Source organism: Macaca mulatta, chromosome 1 (assembly GCF_049350105.2).
Source record: "Macaca mulatta isolate MMU2019108-1 chromosome 1, T2T-MMU8v2.0, whole genome shotgun sequence".
NCBI classification, from domain to species: Eukaryota; Metazoa; Chordata; class Mammalia; order Primates; family Cercopithecidae; genus Macaca; species Macaca mulatta.
The window spans coordinates 197920681-197941310 of record NC_133406.1 but is presented as its reverse complement, the minus strand read 5'-3'; the positions used below and the strand labels follow the sequence as shown (position 1 = coordinate 197941310).

The window sequence follows — 20630 nt, the reverse complement described above, 5'->3', positions numbered from 1 at the left end:
GAATGGCGTGAACCCGGGAGGCGGAGCTTGCAGTGAGCTGAGATCCGGCCACTGCACTCCAGCCTGGGCGGCAGAGCGAGACTCCGTCTCAAAAAAAAAAAAAAAAAAAAAAAAAGCCAGCTAAAAACAGACCAGCTATAGGGAATGGAGGAGTGGAAAAGCCACATGGAAGACTGGAAAAGTAGTGGTGCCATTGAGGCACTGCTGAAAGTGGAAAAGTTGATAAGTTGGTTTGGGAAAGGGTGAGAAAGAGGATAAGTTAGGAGTGTGTGTGTATGTGTGTGTGTGTGTGTGCACGTGTGCGCACAGAGAGGGACCTAGAGAGAGAAAGAGATAGGTTATGCTTCAAGTGGCAATAGGCAAGAATTGTCCACTGAGCAATTACAAGACTCCAGAAAAGCACAGAACTGGAGATACTAGTTTGGGATTCATTCTTTATCGGGAAGGTGAAGGTTGGAGCCAGGAGGGAGTGAAAGTTGAGGCTGAACTGCCGAGACCAGCTCAGTCGGGGAGACCCTAACCCAGTGGCACTAGAGGAATTAAAGACACACACACACAGAAATATAGAGGTGTGACGTGGGAAATCAGGGGTCTCACAGCCTTCAGAGCTGGCAGCCTCAAACAGAGATTTACTCACATATTTATTAACAGCAAACCAGTCATTAGCTTTGTTTCTATAGATATTAAATTAACTAAAAGTATCCCTTATGGGAAACGGAGGGATGGGCTGAATTAAAGGAATAGGTTGAGCTAGTTAACTGCAGCAGGAACATGCCCTTAAGGCACAGATCGCTCATGCTATTGTTTGTGGCTTAAGAATGCCTTTAAGGGGCTTTCTGCCCTGGGCTGGCCAGGTGTTCCTTGCCCTCATTCCCGTAAACCCACAACCTTCCAGCGTGGGCGTTAGGGCCATTATGAACATGTTACATGGCTGCAGAGATTTTGTTTATGGCCAGTTTTGGGGCCAGTTTATGGCCAGATTTTTGCGGGCCTGTTCCCAACATGTCTCCCTTCTTTGATTTGCAAAGGGATAAAAGCAAGGGCAACTTTGTCACAGTGACAAAGTCCTACTTCTCGCAGGAGTCGGGATCCGCATCTGCAGACTATACAAAGACAACGTAAATTAAAAACACAATCATCACTGAAATCACAGAGCTTCCAAGTATTTTTATCCATTTTCAACTCCTTTAAGCACTCCAGTTCCTGGAATTAAGGTCAGGTGTGCCTGGGATGCTTTAAATATTTGTTCTTTTCATTTTAAATCCTTATGTTAAGCTCCTAGAGCGGGCCATATCATTTGAGGTTGAGGTGCCACTATATCGCCATGGTTCCAGATAATAGGAACATTTGCCATACTTCTTATCATTTCTACCATCTGACCGTTTTGTTCAGATCATCTGAACATAGTATGACTGTGGCACGCAGACTGAGAGGTGCAATTCAAGCTAAACATCCCCTTGGGGGACCAATTAATAATGATTCCATAGGAATCGTTGTGCAGCACCTCTGCCCGTGCTGCAAAGCAATCTTCCTAGACAAGTACGTTCATTTCTTCAAACTGGGTCCAATCCTGTTCACAAATAGGTTTTTGAGCGTGGTATGCCTCAATTATAGGAGCAGATTTATTATGGTAAATCCTGAGATCAGAAAGCATGTGTAACTGTGTCATAGTGGTTGTATCCAGGCATTATTACCAGCCGTTATTGAAGGAATACTCACAGCAGTGGTGATAACTGCTATCATAGCTACCATTAAATTATTCATTGTGACTGGTTGTCCTGCTTTCCTCAGGTTTTCTTCCACCATCTGTGACAGCTTCTTGATCTGTCCCCAGGTGGGTGGCTGTGTTCGACGGGTGTTGCTCGTGACAGTTGGGTTCCTCCTCAGCTCCAGTCTCGACATGGCTGCAACTGGGGGGTACTTGGGATCCTCCCGGAGTCTCTTCCTCAGCATCTGGCTCATAATAAGGTTTCAGGTGTCTTGATGGTATCCAAATCGGCTGTTGATTTTGGCCTGGAGAAATACAAGCATAACCTCTACCCTAAGTTATTATTTTACCTATTTCCTAACTTTTTATTATTGGATCTCTCCACCAAATCAGTTGTTCTGTTTCTGTCTTTGCAGCTGCTTTCTGTAGATGCTGTTCAGCTGCTGGTAACATCTGGCCTTTGGGCAGATTCAAAAAATTTAAAGTTAATCATGCTAGGTTCAGTTACATCTGTGGGTTTCCATATTCTCTGTCTCTCCCTTTCTGCTTTTGCAACTGCTGTTTCAGGGAGAGATTCATTCTTTCCACTATGGCTTGCCCTTGAGAATTGTATGGGACACCAGTAATGTGTTTAATATTCCACATAGAGAAAAATGTAGCTAGAGCTTGGCTAGTATAGCCTGGGGCATTATCTGTTTTAATAGAAGCTGGAATGCCCATCACTGCAAAACACTGCAAAAGATGACATTTAACACAGGCAGAAGACTCTCCTGTTTGGCATGTAGCCCAGACAAAGTGAGAAAAGGTGTCCACACATACATGTACATAAGCTAGTCTCCTAAATGAGGGAACATACGTGACATCCATTTGCCAAATAGAGTTAGGTTCCAGTCCTTGAGGATTAACTCCTCCTGTAAAAGATGAGGAATGTACAATTTGTCAAGTTGGGCATCTCTGGATAATAGCTTTAGCTTCTTTCCAGGTAATGCTGTAATGCTGTATCTGCGTTTGAGAGCAGAGGCAATAACATGGGTTAAATTGTGAAAGTGTCTAGCATTAGATATTGCATTAGCAACTAGGTGATCAGCCATTTGATTCCCTTCAGTCAAAGGTCCTGGAAGAGGTGTATGAGCGCTAATGTGAGTAATGTAAAAAGGACGCATTCTACTCCTAACTGCTGTTGGCAATTGGGTAAATAAAGTCATCAATTGTTTGTATGAAATCGTAACTGAGCATTTTCTATTAACTGTGTGAATTACACAATTAACTGTGTAATTAACCACGTATGAAGAATCAGAAATCACATTAATAGGCATATCAAAAGCAGTCAATACCTCAATTACAGCTACAAGCTCCGCTTTTTGAGCTGAATGTAGGACGTCTGGAAAACTTTACTTTTCGAGCCAGAATAAGAAGTTTTACCATTACTAGATCCATCTGTAAAACAATGAAAACGCTTAGTGGGTTGCAGGTTGTTTACTGCGGGTATTGTAAATGCAAACCGTTCACAGTCTGGCTCAGCTAAAGAAAGAGTTTTTAAAATTTATTTAGGCCAATTTAACTATTAAAGGCCAATGTTTTGGAATTACAGCAGTAGAAGGCAATCCTGGCTGTAATGCTCCCACAGATTGTATAACTGAATTGATGGCTCTTAAATCAGTTAACATTCTCCATTTACCTGACTTTTTCTTAATTAGGGAAACTGGAGAATTCAGGGGGAAAATGTTGGAGCTATGTGCCCATTTTCCAATTGTTCAGCAACTAATTTCTCTAAAGCCTCCAGTTTTTCTTTACTTAGCGGCCATTGTTCTATCCAAATTGTCTTACCTGTTAACCATTTTAAAGGTATAGGTTCTAGAGGCTTAACAATGGCCGCCATTAAAAATTATTTCTTAATCTTTGCTGGGAACTTTGTTTTTCCTCTTGAAGCGGTTCTTTCAAACCTTGCAAATTTTTTTCTAGTCCCATACCAGGGACATACTCCATTTGATGCATCATATGTTGACTATGAGGGCTATGTAATTGTTCCAAAATTAGAACTTGTGCTCCCCATTGTTGTAATAAATCTCTTCCCCATAAATTTATAGGTACAGACGTTATAATTGGTTGAATAGTCCCAGGTTGTCCATCGGGCCTCTCACAATGCAAAATGTAACTACTTTGATATATTTCAGGGGCTTTACCAACTCCAACTATGTTAAATTGAGCGGGTTGAATTGGTCATGCGGACAGCCAGTGTGGTAGAGAAATTATTGAAATATCCGCTCCTGTATCTATCAAACCTTTAAATTTCTTTCCTTGAATAGTTATTTCACGGGTAGGACGTTTATCAGTAATTTGATTTACCCAATGAGCTGCTTTGCCTTGTTTATCTGTGCTTCCAAATCCTCCTGTTCATTTAATTTCACTTTTTCCCATTCCCACATACGGCACAATCAGGTGCTGTGCTATGTGCTCTCCTGGCTCTGCTTTCCAGGGAACAGAAGTAGATATAGCAATTTGAATTTCCCCATTGTAATCAGAATCAATGATTCCTGTATGTATTTGTACCCCTTTTAAACTCAAAGTAGACCTTCCTAAAAGTAATCCTATTGTACCTGCTGGCAAGGGTCCACAGACTCCTACTGGGACCTTTTACAGGGGTTCCCCAGACAGAAGGCTCACAGCCTTTGTGCAGCCTTAATCTACTGTGGCACTACCGGCTGTGGCGGGGGACAGACATTGTACAGGGGCGAGGGAATGGCCTGAGCTGGAAATGCCCTGGTTTAGAACGGGGCCCGGAACAGGCCCCTCATGGCATTTCCCGAAATCGGGTTCCCTTCTTTATCAAACTTAGAGTGATATGATTAGCTCAGTGTTTTACTTTTTAACATTTTGGACATATTTCAGGCTTAAGAGTTTTCTTTTTTCCCCTATCTGGCAGCCTGACTTGCTGATTTTTTCTACGTTTTTTTTTAGTATGACCATGCTTTCCACAGTTAAAACAAGCTCCAAGAAATGGAGTATTTCCTTTATCCACTCTCAGTCCTGCCATTGCCTGTGCCGACAAAGTAGCTTTATGCAGATTACCTCCCATACCATCACAGGCCTTGATATAATCAACTAAATGTGCTTTCCCTCTGATAGGTTGCAGAGCAGCCTGGCAATCGGGATTAGCATTGTCAAAAGCTAATAACTGCAGCACTGTATCCTGAGCAGCCGAATCTGCAATCATCTTTTTAAGAGACTCCTGTAACCGAGCTATAAAATCAACCCATGGTTCTCTAGGTCCCTGTTTTATAGCACTAAAGGAAGGGTATTGTTCCCCACCTGAAGTGATTTTTTCCCAAGCTCTAACGCACACTCCTCTAAACTGTTCTATGGCATCATCCTGCATGACCAGTTATGCATCTAAACCAGCCTAGCCGCCAACCCCCAAAAGTTGGTCTGCAGTTATATTAATTTGAGATTGGGTCTGGGCATTGCGAGCAGCCTGAATGGAAGCTTCATCTGCCCACCAAGTTTTAAATTGTAAGAACTGAGCAGGAGTTAGACAAGCTCAAGTAAGAGCATCCCAGTCAGTAGGAATCATCTGACTGGAAACAGTAACATTCTTTAACAGTCCCATTACAAAAGGAGAACCTGATCCATACTGACTTACTGCTTGTTTTAATTCTTTGAGTAATTTAAAAGGAAAAGGCTAAAATGTAGCTATAATATTTCCCTGTTGATCTGTGGGGTGTAACAGGGAACTGCCAAGCCTCTAAATCACCGTCTAGTCTAGCTTGCGGGATTCCTGCCTGCATAGAACTAAGAACCGTCGCTCGAGGCACTGCTCAAATAGTCACTTGGGCAACTACTTTTTGCCCGGCGTCCTCCGGAAAAAAAGATCTGGAGGGTCATTTTCTTCAAAATAATAAGGAGGGGGGTGCAGAAGGGTAGGGATGAACCTCTCCTTTTGCTGCTTTAGCTTTAGCTGGCAAATACACATGCTCTGTAACCTCTTCTGTTACTTTGCTATACTCTTGTTCCTCCTCATTATCAGTGTGAAAAAGTTCCAAGGTGAAACGAACCAGACCCCATACCTGTCGCATTGTTACCCTGACGCTTCCGAGCTCCCCTTCTTACTCACCACGGGGATTGCTTTAAGAGTACTCGGGTGTCCTCCAGCTAGTTTTCCGTTCCAACCGGTGCTCCAGCGACCCTTCGACCTGGATTTGAGCCCCTATGAATGGATGCCACTTGCCGAGATCAGCTCAGTCGGGGAGACCCTAACCCAGCAGTGCTAGACGAATTAAGGACACACACACAGAAATATAGAGGTGTGAAGTGGGAAATCAGGGGTCTCACAGCCTTCAGAGCTGACAGCCCCAACAGAGATTTACCAACATACTTATTAACAGCAAACCAGTCATTAGCATTGTTTCTATAGATATTAAATTAACTAAAAGTATTCCTTAAGGGAAACGGAGGGATGGGCTGAATTAAAGGAATAGGTTGAGCTAGTTAACTGCAGCAGGAACATGCCCTTAAGGCACAGATCGCTCATGCTATTGTTTGTGGCTTAAGAATGCCTTTAAGGGGTTTTCTGCCCTGGACTGGCCAGGTGTTTCTTGCCCTCATTCCCGTAAACCCACAACCTTCCAGCGTGGGTGTTAGGGCCCTTATGAACATGTTACATGGCTGCAGAGATTTTGTTTATGGCCAGTTTTGGGGCCAGTTTATGGCCAGATTTTGAGGGGCCTGTTCCCAACACTACTTATCAAAGTCCCCTCTCTGTTCTTTCCATGAGTTTATGCTTTGTCTGTCTCTTTTGTGTCTACCAGTGGACTCTTGGCCAGTCTGCAGAATTTCTTGGTTTGTTGAATGACTAGCAAGAGTTTATAGTAATATAACTAGAATATTTTTACAGTTGAAGTGTATACCATACTAAGATTATATTCACTTCATTGAATAACATTTTTTCTAGAGTCAAAAATTGTCTATTTTTTATTTGCTTAATGATCTATGCATCCATTGTTTATTTTTTATTTTTAGAGATGGGCTCAAGGGATCCTCCCGCTTCAGCCCCTGGGTAGCTGGCACTACAGATGTGAGGCACTATACCCAGCTGTCTATGCATCTATTTTTAACTCTTTCACAAACTCTCCATTAGAGCTATAAAATATCTCTTGGTCTGGTCACATGAACCAGGTCATTTACCAGTGTCTTTTTTATTTTTTTCTTGGCAACATCCCTCCTTAGACTCATTCTCTGCTCCAAACTCCTCTGCTTGGCCTTGCTTCACAGCTCTCATCCTGGGATTAGGAACCTAACCACATTCTGGGGATTCTCTTCTTGTTTCTTCTGTGCCAATGCCCTGTTCACTGTAGCTTATGTTTTTCTGTTCTTGGTTTATTCTCTCATTTTGGAGGAGTACATTCTCCACTAACTCCCCAGAAGGGATTCATGGAAGGTGAATTTTTGAGTCCTTGCTTGTCTAAAAATGACTTTATTTTCTTTCATCCTTGAGTGACAGATTTCCACGTTGGAAATTATTTTCCCTCAGAAGTTTAACGGCATTGATTCATTGTCATCTAGCTTCTCATGTGGCTACTCTTGAGGAGACTAATTTATTCTGACTTCTGTTACTTCCCGTATATTTTGTTTGTTAATTTGTTTTTGGAAGCTTTTAGGATATTTTTCTCCTTTATCCTTGATGTTCTGAACGTTCATAATAAACCATCTTGTAAGTATTTTTCATTCATTATGCCAAGCACTCAGTGGCCCCTTTCAATGAGGAAACATAGTCTTCAATTCTGGGAAAGTTTCTCTGTGATCAGTTTCTCTTTTTTTTTTTTTTTTGAACAAATAGAGACAGGGTCTCCCTATGTTGGTCAGGCTGGTCTTGAACTCCTGGTTTCAAGTGATCCTCCTGTCTCTCAGCCTCCCAAAGTGCTTGGATTACAGGCATGAGCTGCCACACCCAGTCAGTTTCCCTGTTTTTAAATTTTTCTTCATGTTCCATTTCCTGGTTTTGTTTATTCTGCTTTACAAGAGATTTTCCTGAGCTTTATTTCCTGGTTCTTCTATTGAATTTTTTCATTTCTGCTACAAAAATGTTAATTTCCAAGAGTTTTTCTTTGATCCCTGACTTTCCTTTTGGGTAGCCTCTTGCTCTTATGTTGTGGATTCAGGATCTTCTCTTATTTCATATTTCTGAGGATTCCAGTTGTAATTTTCTGCTGTTTTCTTCTGTTTCCTAGATTGTCTCTGTTGTTTATTTTGATCTCTGGCTTTCAAGTTGGAGGAAAACTCAGACAATAGCAGATACCATTGAGTATCAGCCCCTATTTTAAGTATTTTGCATGTTGAAGTATTTTGCATGTTTTAGCTAATTGAATCCTTACAACAACCCCATAAGGTAGAGCCAGGCCCTGGTCCCTCCCATCTCAAGCCTGGAAGGTTCGCAGTTGAGAATCAGCTTTCTTCTTGCTGATGTCAAGGGTTGATGTCAGGAACCCTTTACCTGATGTTTCCCCCAATCCTGCCTCGCTCTGCAGGCACCTGGGTTAGAATTCAGTTTTTCCTAGATCTGTTACTAGTCAGCCCTCTGCTTTCCTTCATTAAAAACATGTATTGACATCTCTATTGCACAGTTTGTCCTTATAGGCTTTTCCTTTTGCACTCCAAGATTGTCATTTTAGTTCATTTTGGGAGGTAACAGAGATAAGCATTTGTGTTCAATGAGCCATGTTTATTTAACTGGAAATCCAGAGCTCTGTCTCCCTCTTTAAGTCAGGAAGCATACAGACCAAAAAAATTATAGTGATTATTACTAGATTCTGGGATTATGGTTAAGAGTGATATCTTTATCTATGTCTGCAGCTATTTTTCTCACTCATAGAGTTAGAAGTCTAAAAATCACATTTCAGATAAGAAACTCATTTTATGATGTGATTTAGACTGATAAAATGCTTCTTGAGAAAGCAGTAAAAATATTAATTATGACAAGTTATAAATTGGTACAATTACTTTGGAAAACAATTTAGTATCATCTATAACCTGGCAATACCACTTCTAGGTATATATTCTCAGGAACGCAAAAGTATTGAGGACCTCAGAGAGCTTCAGTTTATGAGTTATATTTTTTGAAATTTTCCATGTTAAAAATTAAAACATGACTAGGTGTGGTGGCTCACGCCTGTAATCCAGCATTTCGGGAGGCCAAGGTGCGAGGATTACTTTAGGCCAGGAGTTTGAGACCAGCCTGGGCAACACAGTGAGACCTCATCTCTATAAAAACATTTTTAAAAATAGCTGGGCTTGGTGGCATGCACCTGTAGTCCTAGCTACTAGGGAGACTGAGGCAAGAGGATCACTTAAGCCTAGGAGTTCAAGTAAGCTATGATTATGCCTTTGCACTCCAGCCTGGGCAACAGAGCTAGACCCTAGCTCTAAAAAAAAAAAAAAAGTGAAAACTGAGAAAAATTAAATATAATTATTACTTCTTTTAAAAATAAAAATAATACACAAATTACAATCAACAAAACATGTATTTATGAAAAGCAACTTTTTTGATACAAAAATATTACTGAGAAGAGTAGCACTAAAGCAACTTTTTTGATACAAAAATATTACTGAGAAGAGTAGCACTGCTTTATATAAATCGTTTTTTAAAAATTAACTAATTAATTTTTTTTTTTTTTTTAAGATGGAGTCTCACTCTATTGCCCAGGCTGGAGTGTGGTGGTGTGATCTCGACTCACTGCAACCTCCACCTCCCAGGTTCAAGCAATTCTTGTGCCTCAGCCTCCTGACTAGCTGGGATTATAAGCGTGTGCCACCATGCCTGGGTAATTTTTGTATTTTTAGTAGAGACAGGATTTCGCAATGTTGGCCAGGATGGTCTTGAATTCCTGACCTCAGGTGACCCGCCTAGCTCAGCCTCCCAAACTGCTGGGATTACAGGCATGAGCCACCATGCCCTGCCCTAATTAATTTTTAATTGACACATATGGTACATATTTATGGGGTACAGAGTAATATTTTGATATATACAATGTGTAGATCAGATCAGGGTCATTATCGTATTCATCATCTCAAACATTTATCATTTCTGTGTTTTGGGGACATTCAATGTCCTTTCTTCTTTATTTGAAACTACATAATATATTATTGCTAACTATGGTCATCCTACAGTGCTACAAAACACTAGAAGTTGTTCCTCCTACCTAGCTGTAATTTTGTGTTATTGAAGAAATCTCTCCCTATCCTCCCCTTCCCTCTCCAGCCTCTAGTAACCTCTATTCTGCTTTTCACTTCTATGAGATTAAGTTTTTCTTTTTTTTTTTTAACATCTAACTATGAGTGAGAACGTGTGGTGTTTAACTTTTTGTGCCTGGCTTATTTCACTTAACGTAATGTTTTCTAGTTCCATCCATGTCACTTTGAATGATGGGATTTTATTCTTTTTAATGGCTATAAATATTTTAGATGTCTGGCTTAATAGAAGACAGTTGTATTTTCAAGCCAGCTATATCTTTCAATCTGCTGCAGTATGTTTTGTGGTTGAAGTGTACGCAATTGGAAAAGGAGCATTTCAATAGCTTTTTCAGATAATCGTGGATATTCTTTGATAAGACACCAAAACTCAGCAAGTGGAAGTTTTTTAAAGCTTAGTTATGACATGAAATCTGAAACCATAGCAATGACCTTTTTATACTCTATTACAGCAACACTCACAGTTTTTTCTTGCATTTTGAATGAATGTTTTACCCATGCAGGGTTTTGTCAACACACCCATTGATCATTTGGAAATTGCTGGGTCGCTGAGTTATGCAGATCTTCTAAATGTTGACACATTTCATTATGCAACATCAAAAAATCACATTTATTTATTTATTTTGAGACAGAGTCTCGCTCTGTCACCCAGGCTGGAGTGCAGTGGCACGATCTCGGCTCACTGCAAGCTCTGCCTCCCAGTTTCACGCCATTCTCCTGCCTCAGCCTCCCAAGTAGCTGGGACTACAGACATGTGCCACCATGCCCAGCTAATTTTTTGTATTTTTAGTAGAGACGAGGTTTCACTGTATTAGCCAGGATGGTCTCAATCTCCTGACCTCGTGATCCGCGCCTCAGCCTCCCAAAGTGCTGGGATTACAGGCGTGAGCCACTGCGCCCGGCCAGAAAATCACATTTCTTAATATCAATACCAATCTCATCAGAAAAGTCTTTTGCTATCGTGAGGATATCAAGCCCATAACAGCACATAAAAATTTTCCAAAATTCTAATTTTTGCTCAAAAGATTGAATTTTCTCATTGACAACAAACACTGTCAATTGCTTTTCTTGAAGTGACAGGTGCACTTGACTCATCTGGAGAAAATGCCTGCCAAATACCCAAGGCTGAATAATGATACTTTGTCTTTCAGCTGTACTTTCAGGTAAGAATGGTGCTCCATGAGTCAAGTGATTACTTCAGCTCACAATCACTTAAGGTTTTTTCCTCGAGAAAGTCATCATAGCTTGATATGCAGCGTAACTGTTTACGCATCCTTCCCATTTTGTCACACAAAGTATTAAAAAAATGTGTATCTAAGAGTTGAGGTTTAATAAAATGTGTAAGTTCTACTACAGTTTGGTGCCACTTGCTGATTTGTGCTAGCTGTTTTACCCACTATTGCTTTTGCAGTGTCCTTGAAGATGTCAACACCATGAAGAAGGCAAATAACATCTTTATTGTGATGAATGTAGTTTTAACCTGGCTGATAGGGCCTCAGGGACTTCCAGGGTTCGTGGACCACACATTAAGAACTGGTGCTCTAGAGAAATTCTTGCATATATGAGCAGGAAATATCTATCAAGAATGTGCAGGGCAGTACTGTTTATAAAAGCAAAAGCCTGGAAACAACCCACATTTCTATCATTAAGGGACAAGAGAAACTGTTGGTAGATTTATATAATGGTCTACTATATAGCAGTGAATGACTATCCAGGTGAAACAACCTGGATTAATTTCAGTGTCTTAATTTGTACACCCCCAGAACAGAGTGTGAGGTGTGAGACAAGTCCTTCAGTTCAAGAGTGTATTCAGGAAACAGAAATGGGAGTGAGCAAAAAAGGAAGAAAAGTCAATAAAAGGTGCAGTATGGAACTACTTACCACTCTGAACCACTGTGCTCAATCCCATTGGGAACACTCGGAGGAATCACATCGAATACAGCTCAGAGCTGAAGGTGCAAGGCTGGAGCATTTTGTCTTGACTCCTCTCACTGTTGTTTATATCTCCGAGGTGTTGTGGGCCACCACAGATGTCTGCTAGACCCAAAAGCTAATGTTGAATAAAAAGGGAATCATTGGGAATTATGTACAATGGGCTCCATCTTTATAAAGTTCACACGACATAAAAATGTATAAGGTATTGTTAGTGATATAATTATGAATATATAGTTAAGCATATTATGAAAGCAAGACAGGCGGGAAGCATTTATCACATGTTGAAAAACAACAAGCTTGCTTGTCAGAAGGCACATGTCAGGGTGTAGCTGGAGATAAAGACAGTGAGTTAAAGAAGGTGGCTAATTGGTGGATGTCTTTGAAACCAATCTTCCAATTTACTCTGATTTGAAAAGTAAAGGGGAAGGTTTTCAGAAAGAATGTGATAGGATCAAAATGCATCAAAGGGAATTACTATTGGCAGCATTGGAGGAAAAGGGAGCAGAGGGGCAAAAGTCCCTTATACCCAGTCAGTCATACTCAGTGGTTCCCTCACTTCTGGGAGCCTCCTCTTTGCTCTGTTCTTTTATCAGAGGCAGACAGACAGGGTGTGGCTTGCTGGTTTACAGGGACAGCTAGAAGGGAGTTCTGTGGGGGCAGAGAGAGCCCTGGCCTCTCACATTTCATAAAATATGAACTTTTCCTGGCCCACATCCCTAGGCCTTCCTGATGCACCTGCCTGCTCCCTGGTCTCGCTGCATGGGGAAGGAGAGTTCCCAGCTTGTAAACTCCAGCTTTGCCTGTGAGAGGAACAAACATCCCTGATCCAGAAGGTGGTGAGTTCTCCCCTCTCTCTTCATGCTTTTTAGTCCTTTAACTTTCTCAGGATCCTCAGGTTCAGTAGAGAAATAATCCCCTTTTCTCCCTACACACAAGAACATTTTGAAGGGCGAAATGGGCCAGCTGTTAGCTATCACTAAAGAAACACAGAAGGAGACAAGTGACAAGAGAGCTGGACGGGTTTTGTTGAAGGACTCTTATTTAAGTAGTATTGTCATCATTATTAAACTACAGCCAACATTTATTTAGCTCTTACTATTTGCTGGACCCTGTGCTGTATGCTTTTAGACTGATCATTTGCAGATTTGCAGGGTCATATTAAACTGCTTGGGATTGTCAAGAGAACATTGTTACAATCTTTTTTCTGATTTAGAAGTTTTAAAAATTAAACTGTTTCAAACTTCAAATGTAAATAACTGCCTAGGGGAAAATGTTTCCAACATGTGTAGTGGAAAAAAAAATGGTTAGTGTATGAAGAATTTTGCAAGCCATTAAGAGATAAATGTCCTAATAGAAAAAAGAACAAATTACATAGACAGGTAATTGACAAAGTCCAAATAACAGGTGAGTAATCAAAGAAATACAAATTGAGATGAAACACCATCAAATTAAAAAAAAAAAAGAGATGGCATTTTGTTACTCATCAAATTTGCAAATTTTTTTTTTAAATGATAATATCCAGTGATGGTAAGGTTGTGGGAAAACAAGAAATTTCATATGATACTTTGGTAAATTGATATGACTTTCTGGAGGGCAATTTGTCAGTGCAGATGAAAAGTCTTCCCATTTTAAAGATGGGAAACTCAAGGCCTAAGAATCTAAGTGACTTGCTTAAAGTTACAAAGTCACAGCTGGGCGCGGTGGCTCATGTCTGTAATCCCAGCACTTTGGAAGGCCGAGGTGGGCAGATCATGAGGTCAGGAGTTTCAGACCATCCTGGCCAACATGGTGAAACCCAATCTCTACTAAAAATACAAAAATTAGCTGGGCGTGGTGGCGCACGCCTGTAGTCCCAGGTACTTGGGAGGCTGAAGCAGGAGAATTGCTTGAACCTGGGAGGCGGAGGTTGCAGTGATCTGAGATCGTGCCACTGCACTTCAGCCTGGCGGCAGAGCGAAACTCCGTCTCAAAAAAAAAAAAAAAGTTACAAAGTCACAGAGCAGTAAGGGACCAAGCCAAGACTAGGACTAAGCCCTCTGATTCTAGCCCTCAATCCACTGCCACTTATAGCAATGTTTATAATAGCCATGTATTGGAAAACAACCTAAATATACACAATATAGAATTATTTTAAAGCTTTTACATCTTATATCCTAATTTCTAAAATTCTGTGTCCATGATGGAATCCTAAAGTCATGGAAAGAAGATTTGATTGCTTTGGGAAATGCACATAATGTTGCATTATGTGAAATTGGTGAAAATATCAGGTATCAAAACAGTGTATAAGTATTTATTTATTTATTTAAGACAGGGTCTTGCTCTCTCATCCAGACTGGAGTGCAGGGGTACGATCATGGCTTACTGCAGCCTCAACCTCCTGCGCTCAGGTGATCCTCCTACCTCAGCCTCCCAAGTAGCTGGGACCACAGGCACACACACCATAGCCAGCTGATTTCTTTTTGTATTGTTTGTAGCAATAGGGGTTTGCCATGTTGCCCAGGCTGGTCTCAAACTCCTGGGCTCGAGCAATCTTCCCGCCGCTGCCTCTCAAAGTGCTGGGATTATAGGCGTAAGCCATTGTGCCCAGTCATGGTTTTTTTTTTTTTTTTTTTTTACAAAATGTTATGTACATGCATAGAAATAATATTTGTAGAAACATTATCTTTGGGTGGAGGAATTACAGATGATTTGAAATTTTTGTCTTTGTTTTGGATCATTTCCAGATTTTCCTACAATAAGTAAGACAGAAAAAGCCCCAAGCTGTGGCATATACATTGAACTTTAGGAAGTGAAATCGTATTTTATATTTGTTGGGGAAAATGTCTTTGTAAAGGGGTTCCATGATAATCACTCTGTAAAGTGAGGTGGTCATTTGCTCATTTTGTGACTCATGATACAGGGCTATGCAGGCATGCATTCATTCATCTGTTTATTCATTATGAATGAATGTTATTCATGCATCTGTTAATGTTTTACATTCGATCTGCTTCCAGAAAGGATCCTGGCAATTCACTTGCACGGTACCCTGAAGTGTGTATGATTGCCTTTCCTGTTCTAAGTGTAAAACAGAATAATACCTACTTTTCTGAGACGTTGTCAGTACTGAAGACAATATATAGAGAGAACCAACAAATGCAATAAATAAGAACTGTTATTGATTTAGAGCAATATCATCATTTGGAAACATATTTATGATTTAGTGTTAATTCACAGCCATTAATACTATGTTGACTACCATAATATTGATATATTACGTGTTAGAAGAGATGGAGGAAGGGGCCATCCTGGCAAACTAGATTAGAAGAATAAATCCTAGAGGTCAGTATGGTGACCAGATGGTTCTTACATCTGTGTAAGAAAATATGAAATAAAGGACCTGGTAGCATGTCTTACATAGAGTGACAATCTAACAGAAGGACTTCATTTGGTTTTTATTTCCAGCATCTGGTGCAAATCATTTTACATGTGTTTTCTTTGATCCCTACTATAACCCTATCTATGAGGTAGGTACTATTATTAACTCCATTTCATGTGCGAGCAAGAGGAGGTTTGGAGAAGTAAATTAACCTGTCTAAGGCCACCAGCTAGGAAATGGCGGAGCCAGGAATTGAACCCAGGCTGACTCTAGAGCTCATTCTTTTTATTTATTTATTTATTTTTTTGAGACAAGGTCTTGCTCTGTCACCCAGGTTGGAGTGCAGTGATACAATCACAGCTTACTGCAGCCTCAACCTCCCAGGCTCAAGTAATTCTCCCACTTCAACCTCCTGAGTAGCTAGGACTACAAGTGCGTGCCACCATGCCAAGCTAATTTTCTTCCATTTTTTGTAGAGATGGAGTCTCACTATGTTGCCCAGGCTAGCCTGTAACTCCTGAGCTCAAGTGATCCTCCTGCCTTGGCCTCCCAAAAGTGCAGGGTTATAGGCATGAGCTACCATGCCCAGCCTAGAGCTTACCCTCTTAACCACTTCATAGATTGTCTGAATCTTAGAATATGGGTCCATAGAGGTCTCCTCCTATTCGATTTCAGGCAGCCTTGGGTTAGCTTGGAGCTCTGTGTCACTCCGGGCATGTCTACCCAGGCAGGGTGTGCTTCAGAGTCACTAGAAAGTTGAGGGGTTTTGGGAATAACTCCAGGGAATCCTGGGCCCTACTTCCACCTTCAACCATACTTGATAAAATAGAGAGCTGTTCTCATTTACTCCACTTCTCTTGTCCAGTTTTTGAGTGGCTAGTAACCAATAGGAAAGTGGGTGGGACAGTCACAAAAAAATGTGTCCTAATGTGATCCTAACCTCACTATGGCCTAGTACTATGTTGTCATTTGATTAGAGGGGTATGTTGTATAAAATATGATTTAAAGAAAGACAAGAACAACCCTAAACCAGTGTGCTTTTTGCCGTGAGAAAACAGAATTGGGTTTTCAAAATGAGAATGTGTTCAATACTAGCTTCATCTTCAGTTTCCCAATCTCCCTTTGACACGTCCTCTGTGTGCCATGACCTTTTCCATGACCTTCAGGGACTGGGCCTGCTGACTTATACAAAAGCCTCCTCTTTGGAAAGGATTTGAACCTTGGAGAGAATTTAAGAGATGAGTTGCCTTTTCCTAGAGCATTTACATTTTAAACTTTATCCTCACTTGTGGCATGAGAGATTCTGTTTCCTGCTAAAGCAATTTCAGGCAGTAGCAAATAGGTGGGGAAAGAGCTTTACAGGAGGAAATCCTTTAGGGTCTCCCTGTGATTCATGCACGCAGTCATCTGAACCTGCTAGGGATAATTTTCCTCACTTAGTTAGTAGTAATAACAACAACTACACACTTATGAGCACTTGTTCTGCCAGGCATTTGTGGCCAGTGCTTGGCAGGCAGTATCTCTTTGAACCCTCACACTCATCTGTGAGGACAGTTCCCCTTTATAGATTAAGAACCCGAGGCCCAGAGATGTTATGCAACCTTCCTAGGGACACAAAGCTAGTAATAGGCAGAGCTAAGATTTGAACCCAGGTCTTTCTAGTGCCAGACCCTGAATTTGTACGATTAATGCCTTCAGGATGACATGGAGGGGCCTCACTGCCTTGATCTGTTATTTGTCAAGAGTCAAACTTGAAAAGGCTGTCCCGGGAAACCTCCAGGCTGCATCTTGGGCAAAGATTGGCTTGAAACAGGCACTTCCCAAGCCTGGCCTTGGACACTAACTGTAAAAAGAGGCCATTACTGGTGTTTCTTTGGTTAGTTCTGGGTATAAGTTCTGGATCCTCATGCATCTCATCTGCACCGTCATCCTCACTCACGGCATTTAGAGACTTAACACGCCAGCCTCCGTGTGAGCATTCACCTCTTTCAACCCTCACCATAATCCCACAAGGAGGCACAGTTCTTATACCCATTTTGGAGATGAAGAAACACAGTCTCAGAGAAGTTCAGTCACAATATCACAAGAAGGTAAGTAGCAGTGCTGGGACTGGAGCCCCTGCCTTTGTGATCCCAGAGCACCAGCAATACCGTCTCGGCCTCGGCTCCTGGGTTATACCCTCTGTCACGCCAAGCCCATCAGCCCGCCTGTGCTGTCTCCCTCTGTCTGTCCTAGTTCGGATGGAGATGGCGAGTTCTGCCGGCTCCTGGCTCTCTGGCTGCCTCATTCCTCTCCTCTTCCTCCAGCTGTCTGTGCATGTGTCAGGTAGGAGTTTCTGATCCTCTTTCCCTGCCTGGTACATGTGACGTTGGCATCCCCAGAATAAAGAAGCTTGGTTGGAAACATTACGTCTTTTGGGGTTCTGTTCCCCCGGCCCTGGCAATCCTTTCCAGAGTCCTTCCTGGGCTCTGTCAGTCCCCGGGATACCCGCTTCCTCATCCTTTCCCAAGCTTTCTCCTGCCCTCCCTCCCAGTTGGCCTTGTCTCTTTCTTTGTCCAGGCCGCGCAGGGGATGCCAGCAAGTTCCACGTGGCCTTACTAGGGGGCACAGCCGAGCTGCTCTGTCCTCTCTCCCTCTGGCCTGGGACGGTGCCCAAGGAGGTGAGGTGGCTGCGGTCCCCATTCCCGCAGCGCTCCCAGGTTGTTCACATGTTCCGGGATGGGAAGGACCAGGATGAAGATGTGATGCCGGAATATAAGGGGAGGACGGTGCTGGTGAGAGATGCCCAAGAGGGAAGTGTCACTCTGCAGATCCTTGACGTGCGCCGTGAGGACCAAGGGTCTTACCGATGTATGATCCAGGTTGGAAATCTGAGTAAAGAGGACACCGTGATCCTGCAGGTTGCAGGTTAGAATGGGTTTGAGGTGCCTAGGGTCATTTGTGGCAGTTGGACAAGCCCAGTCAGGACCTACTTTGTCTCTCCATGTCTAGACTTTTTTTCCATTTGCAATGTAGTTTTTACTTGCCAGGACGGCTCAGCCTTACCCAGCCATGTCCATTGATCTCAGCTGAAGCGGTGAAGCTGGCCCAGGCATTTCTAATAAGGAAGGAACTCAGACTTTGGAAAACACTGTACAATGCAGGTCCTGGTTAAATAGGGCTTGGAGGATCAGATAATAGCTTTTCCTCCCTGGGTCATCTTTGTATGCTCCACTATCAAGGAACTCATTACATGGCTGTAAGGAAATGTCTTCAAGGGACAGATCCCCTGCTGTGACAAGGATTTACTTAATGGGTCCTCTCCTGGGGTTCCTGAGAACGTAAAGGGTTAGGAAGGGAAAGACAGTGTTTGTCTCTCTCTGTCTCTTTTTTTTTTCTGTTTGTTTGTTTTGAGACAGGGCCTTGCTCTGTTGCCCAGGCTGGAGTGCAGTGGTGCAATCATAGGTCACTGTAGCCTCGAGCACCTGGGCTCAAGTAATCCTGCCATCTCAGCCTCCCAAGTAGCTGGGACTACAGGTATACTACTATGCCTGGCTAATTTTTTTTTACTTTTAGTAGAGACAGGGTCTCCCTATGTTTCCTAGACTGCTTTCCAATCCAGCAATCCTCCCCGCTTGGCCTCCCAAAGTGTTGACATTACAGGTATAAGCCACTGCACCCAGTTGAGAGTGTTCTCAAACTAGCTTCAATATTTTTTTAAAAAATAGCCTACTGAAAATCAGTCCACCAAAAATCAGTCTACCAATATTTTAAAAAATCAGTCTACCAACCCAAACCCAACTCAACCCAACCCAAAACATGTCTTTGCATTTGCTTGAATGACACTGGCTTCACATGGTCACATGCTGATTATCTTTTGGTCCTAATTTGAAGTTGCACACTATGAAGTGGGGATGAATCAATTACTTTAAAACACTCAGTAGTTGGTAGACAGACTTTCCAAAGTTGGAGTCCTTTGGGGTGAAAAGTAATTTTTTTTTTTTTTTGAGATGGAGTTTCGCTCTTTTTGCCCAGGGTGGAGTGCATTGGCACAATCTTGGCTCACTGCAACTTCGCTTCCTGGGTTCAAGTGATTCTCCTGCCTTAGCCTTCTGAGTTAGCTGGGATTACCGGTGCCTGCCACCACGGCCGGCTTATTTTTCTTTTTTCTTTCTTTTTTCTTTTTGGAGACGGAGTTTCGCTCTCGTTGCCCAGGCTGGAGTGCAATCTCGACTCACCACAACCTCCGCCTCCCAGGTTCAAGCGATTCTCCTGCCTCAGCCTCCTGAGTAGCTGGGATTACAGGCATGCGCCACCACGACTGGCTAATTTTTGTATTTTTAGTGGAGACGGGGTTTCTCCATGTTGGTGAGGCTGGTCTCAAACTCCCAACCTCAGGTGATCCACCCGCCTCGACCTCTCAAAATGCTGGGATTACAGGCATGAGCCACCATGCCCGGCTGAAAAGTAATTTTTAAAAGGGGACTGAGATGCCCAAAGGCATCTGAATCATGTGATACAGTTATTGCTATGGGTGAATTTTTAAATGTCTGAGAATAAAGCTAGAGACTGGCTTATCCTACTGGGAGGAGTGTGGGGAGAGGGTGGAGAGAGGACAGACATTCAAGTTTCATTAACAGCTGCCCCTGTTCATCACAGGAGGTTATGGGGGAAGAGGGCTCTGGCTGGGACCACACCCTGGCGGAGGCCCTGCTGATGTGTAGATAGGTGGGATGGTTCCCAGAGCCCTGGGCCAAGTGGAGAGAACCTCAAGGCAGGGTACTTCCATCCCTGTCAGAGGCCCACTCTCTGGAAAACCTGGGCTCTTCCAAACAGCGGTGTCTAGCAGAGTCAGGGACAGCACACCGGGGAATGTGTCCTGAACCATCCGCAAAATGGCCTTTGGCCAAGAGAAGACCACAGCCGCGGTCACAGCAAGTAAAAGCTGGGGCAGAAACAGGTTTGAAGGTGCTGGTGGTTCCAGAGGAAACTCCTACCCTAGTAGGAACTTTTTGAGGAATTTTCAGTTTTTTATATTCTAGGAATAAAGCATGTATATTGTAGAAAATTTGAAAAAAATCCAAAATATTTAAAGGAAACTGAAAAATGGCCTATTAATAGCTTAAATTAGAGAGGACGGCTGCTAACATTTTTGTATCTTTCTTGCAAGACTTTATTGTGTATATGTATCTCTGAGCATGTACATGTTTATGCATGTGTATTCTTGTGCCCAGGATTTTTTTCCACTTACGATGTCATGAGCATTTGTGTTTTTTTGCCCATGTCCCTAAGTAATATGATTTTAAGGGCTGCATAGTATTTTACCATGTGGCTATAGAATAATAAAATTAATCAAAGCCCTGTTTTGGGGCATCTGGATGCTTTCCAAATTTTCCTCATATTATAATTAAG

The 20630-nt window shown here is 42.2% G+C and overlaps 1 protein-coding gene across 32 annotated transcripts in view; it reads left to right on the top strand.

Annotated features, from left to right (window-relative positions):
* The window catches only part of ERMAP (erythroblast membrane associated protein), a 35113-nt gene that overhangs the window by 2074 nt on the left and 12409 nt on the right, over positions 1-20630 (top strand). For 9 of the 32 annotated variants that reach the window (XM_077960920.1, XM_077960773.1, XM_077960829.1 and 6 more), the window contains exons 2-4: positions 12605-12720; positions 17475-17564; positions 17799-18146. In XM_077960920.1, coding sequence (XP_077817046.1) covers positions 17480-17564; positions 17799-18146 — 433 coding nt within the window. In that variant the 5' untranslated portion in view covers positions 12605-12720; positions 17475-17479. Of the gene's footprint in view, positions 1-11712; positions 11810-12604; positions 12721-15325; positions 15388-15573; positions 15672-16937; positions 17330-17375; positions 17565-17798; positions 18147-20630 lie in introns of all 32 variants that reach the window. The other 23 variants (XM_077960783.1, XM_077960779.1, XM_077960833.1 and 20 more) reach the window with 11 other exon arrangements.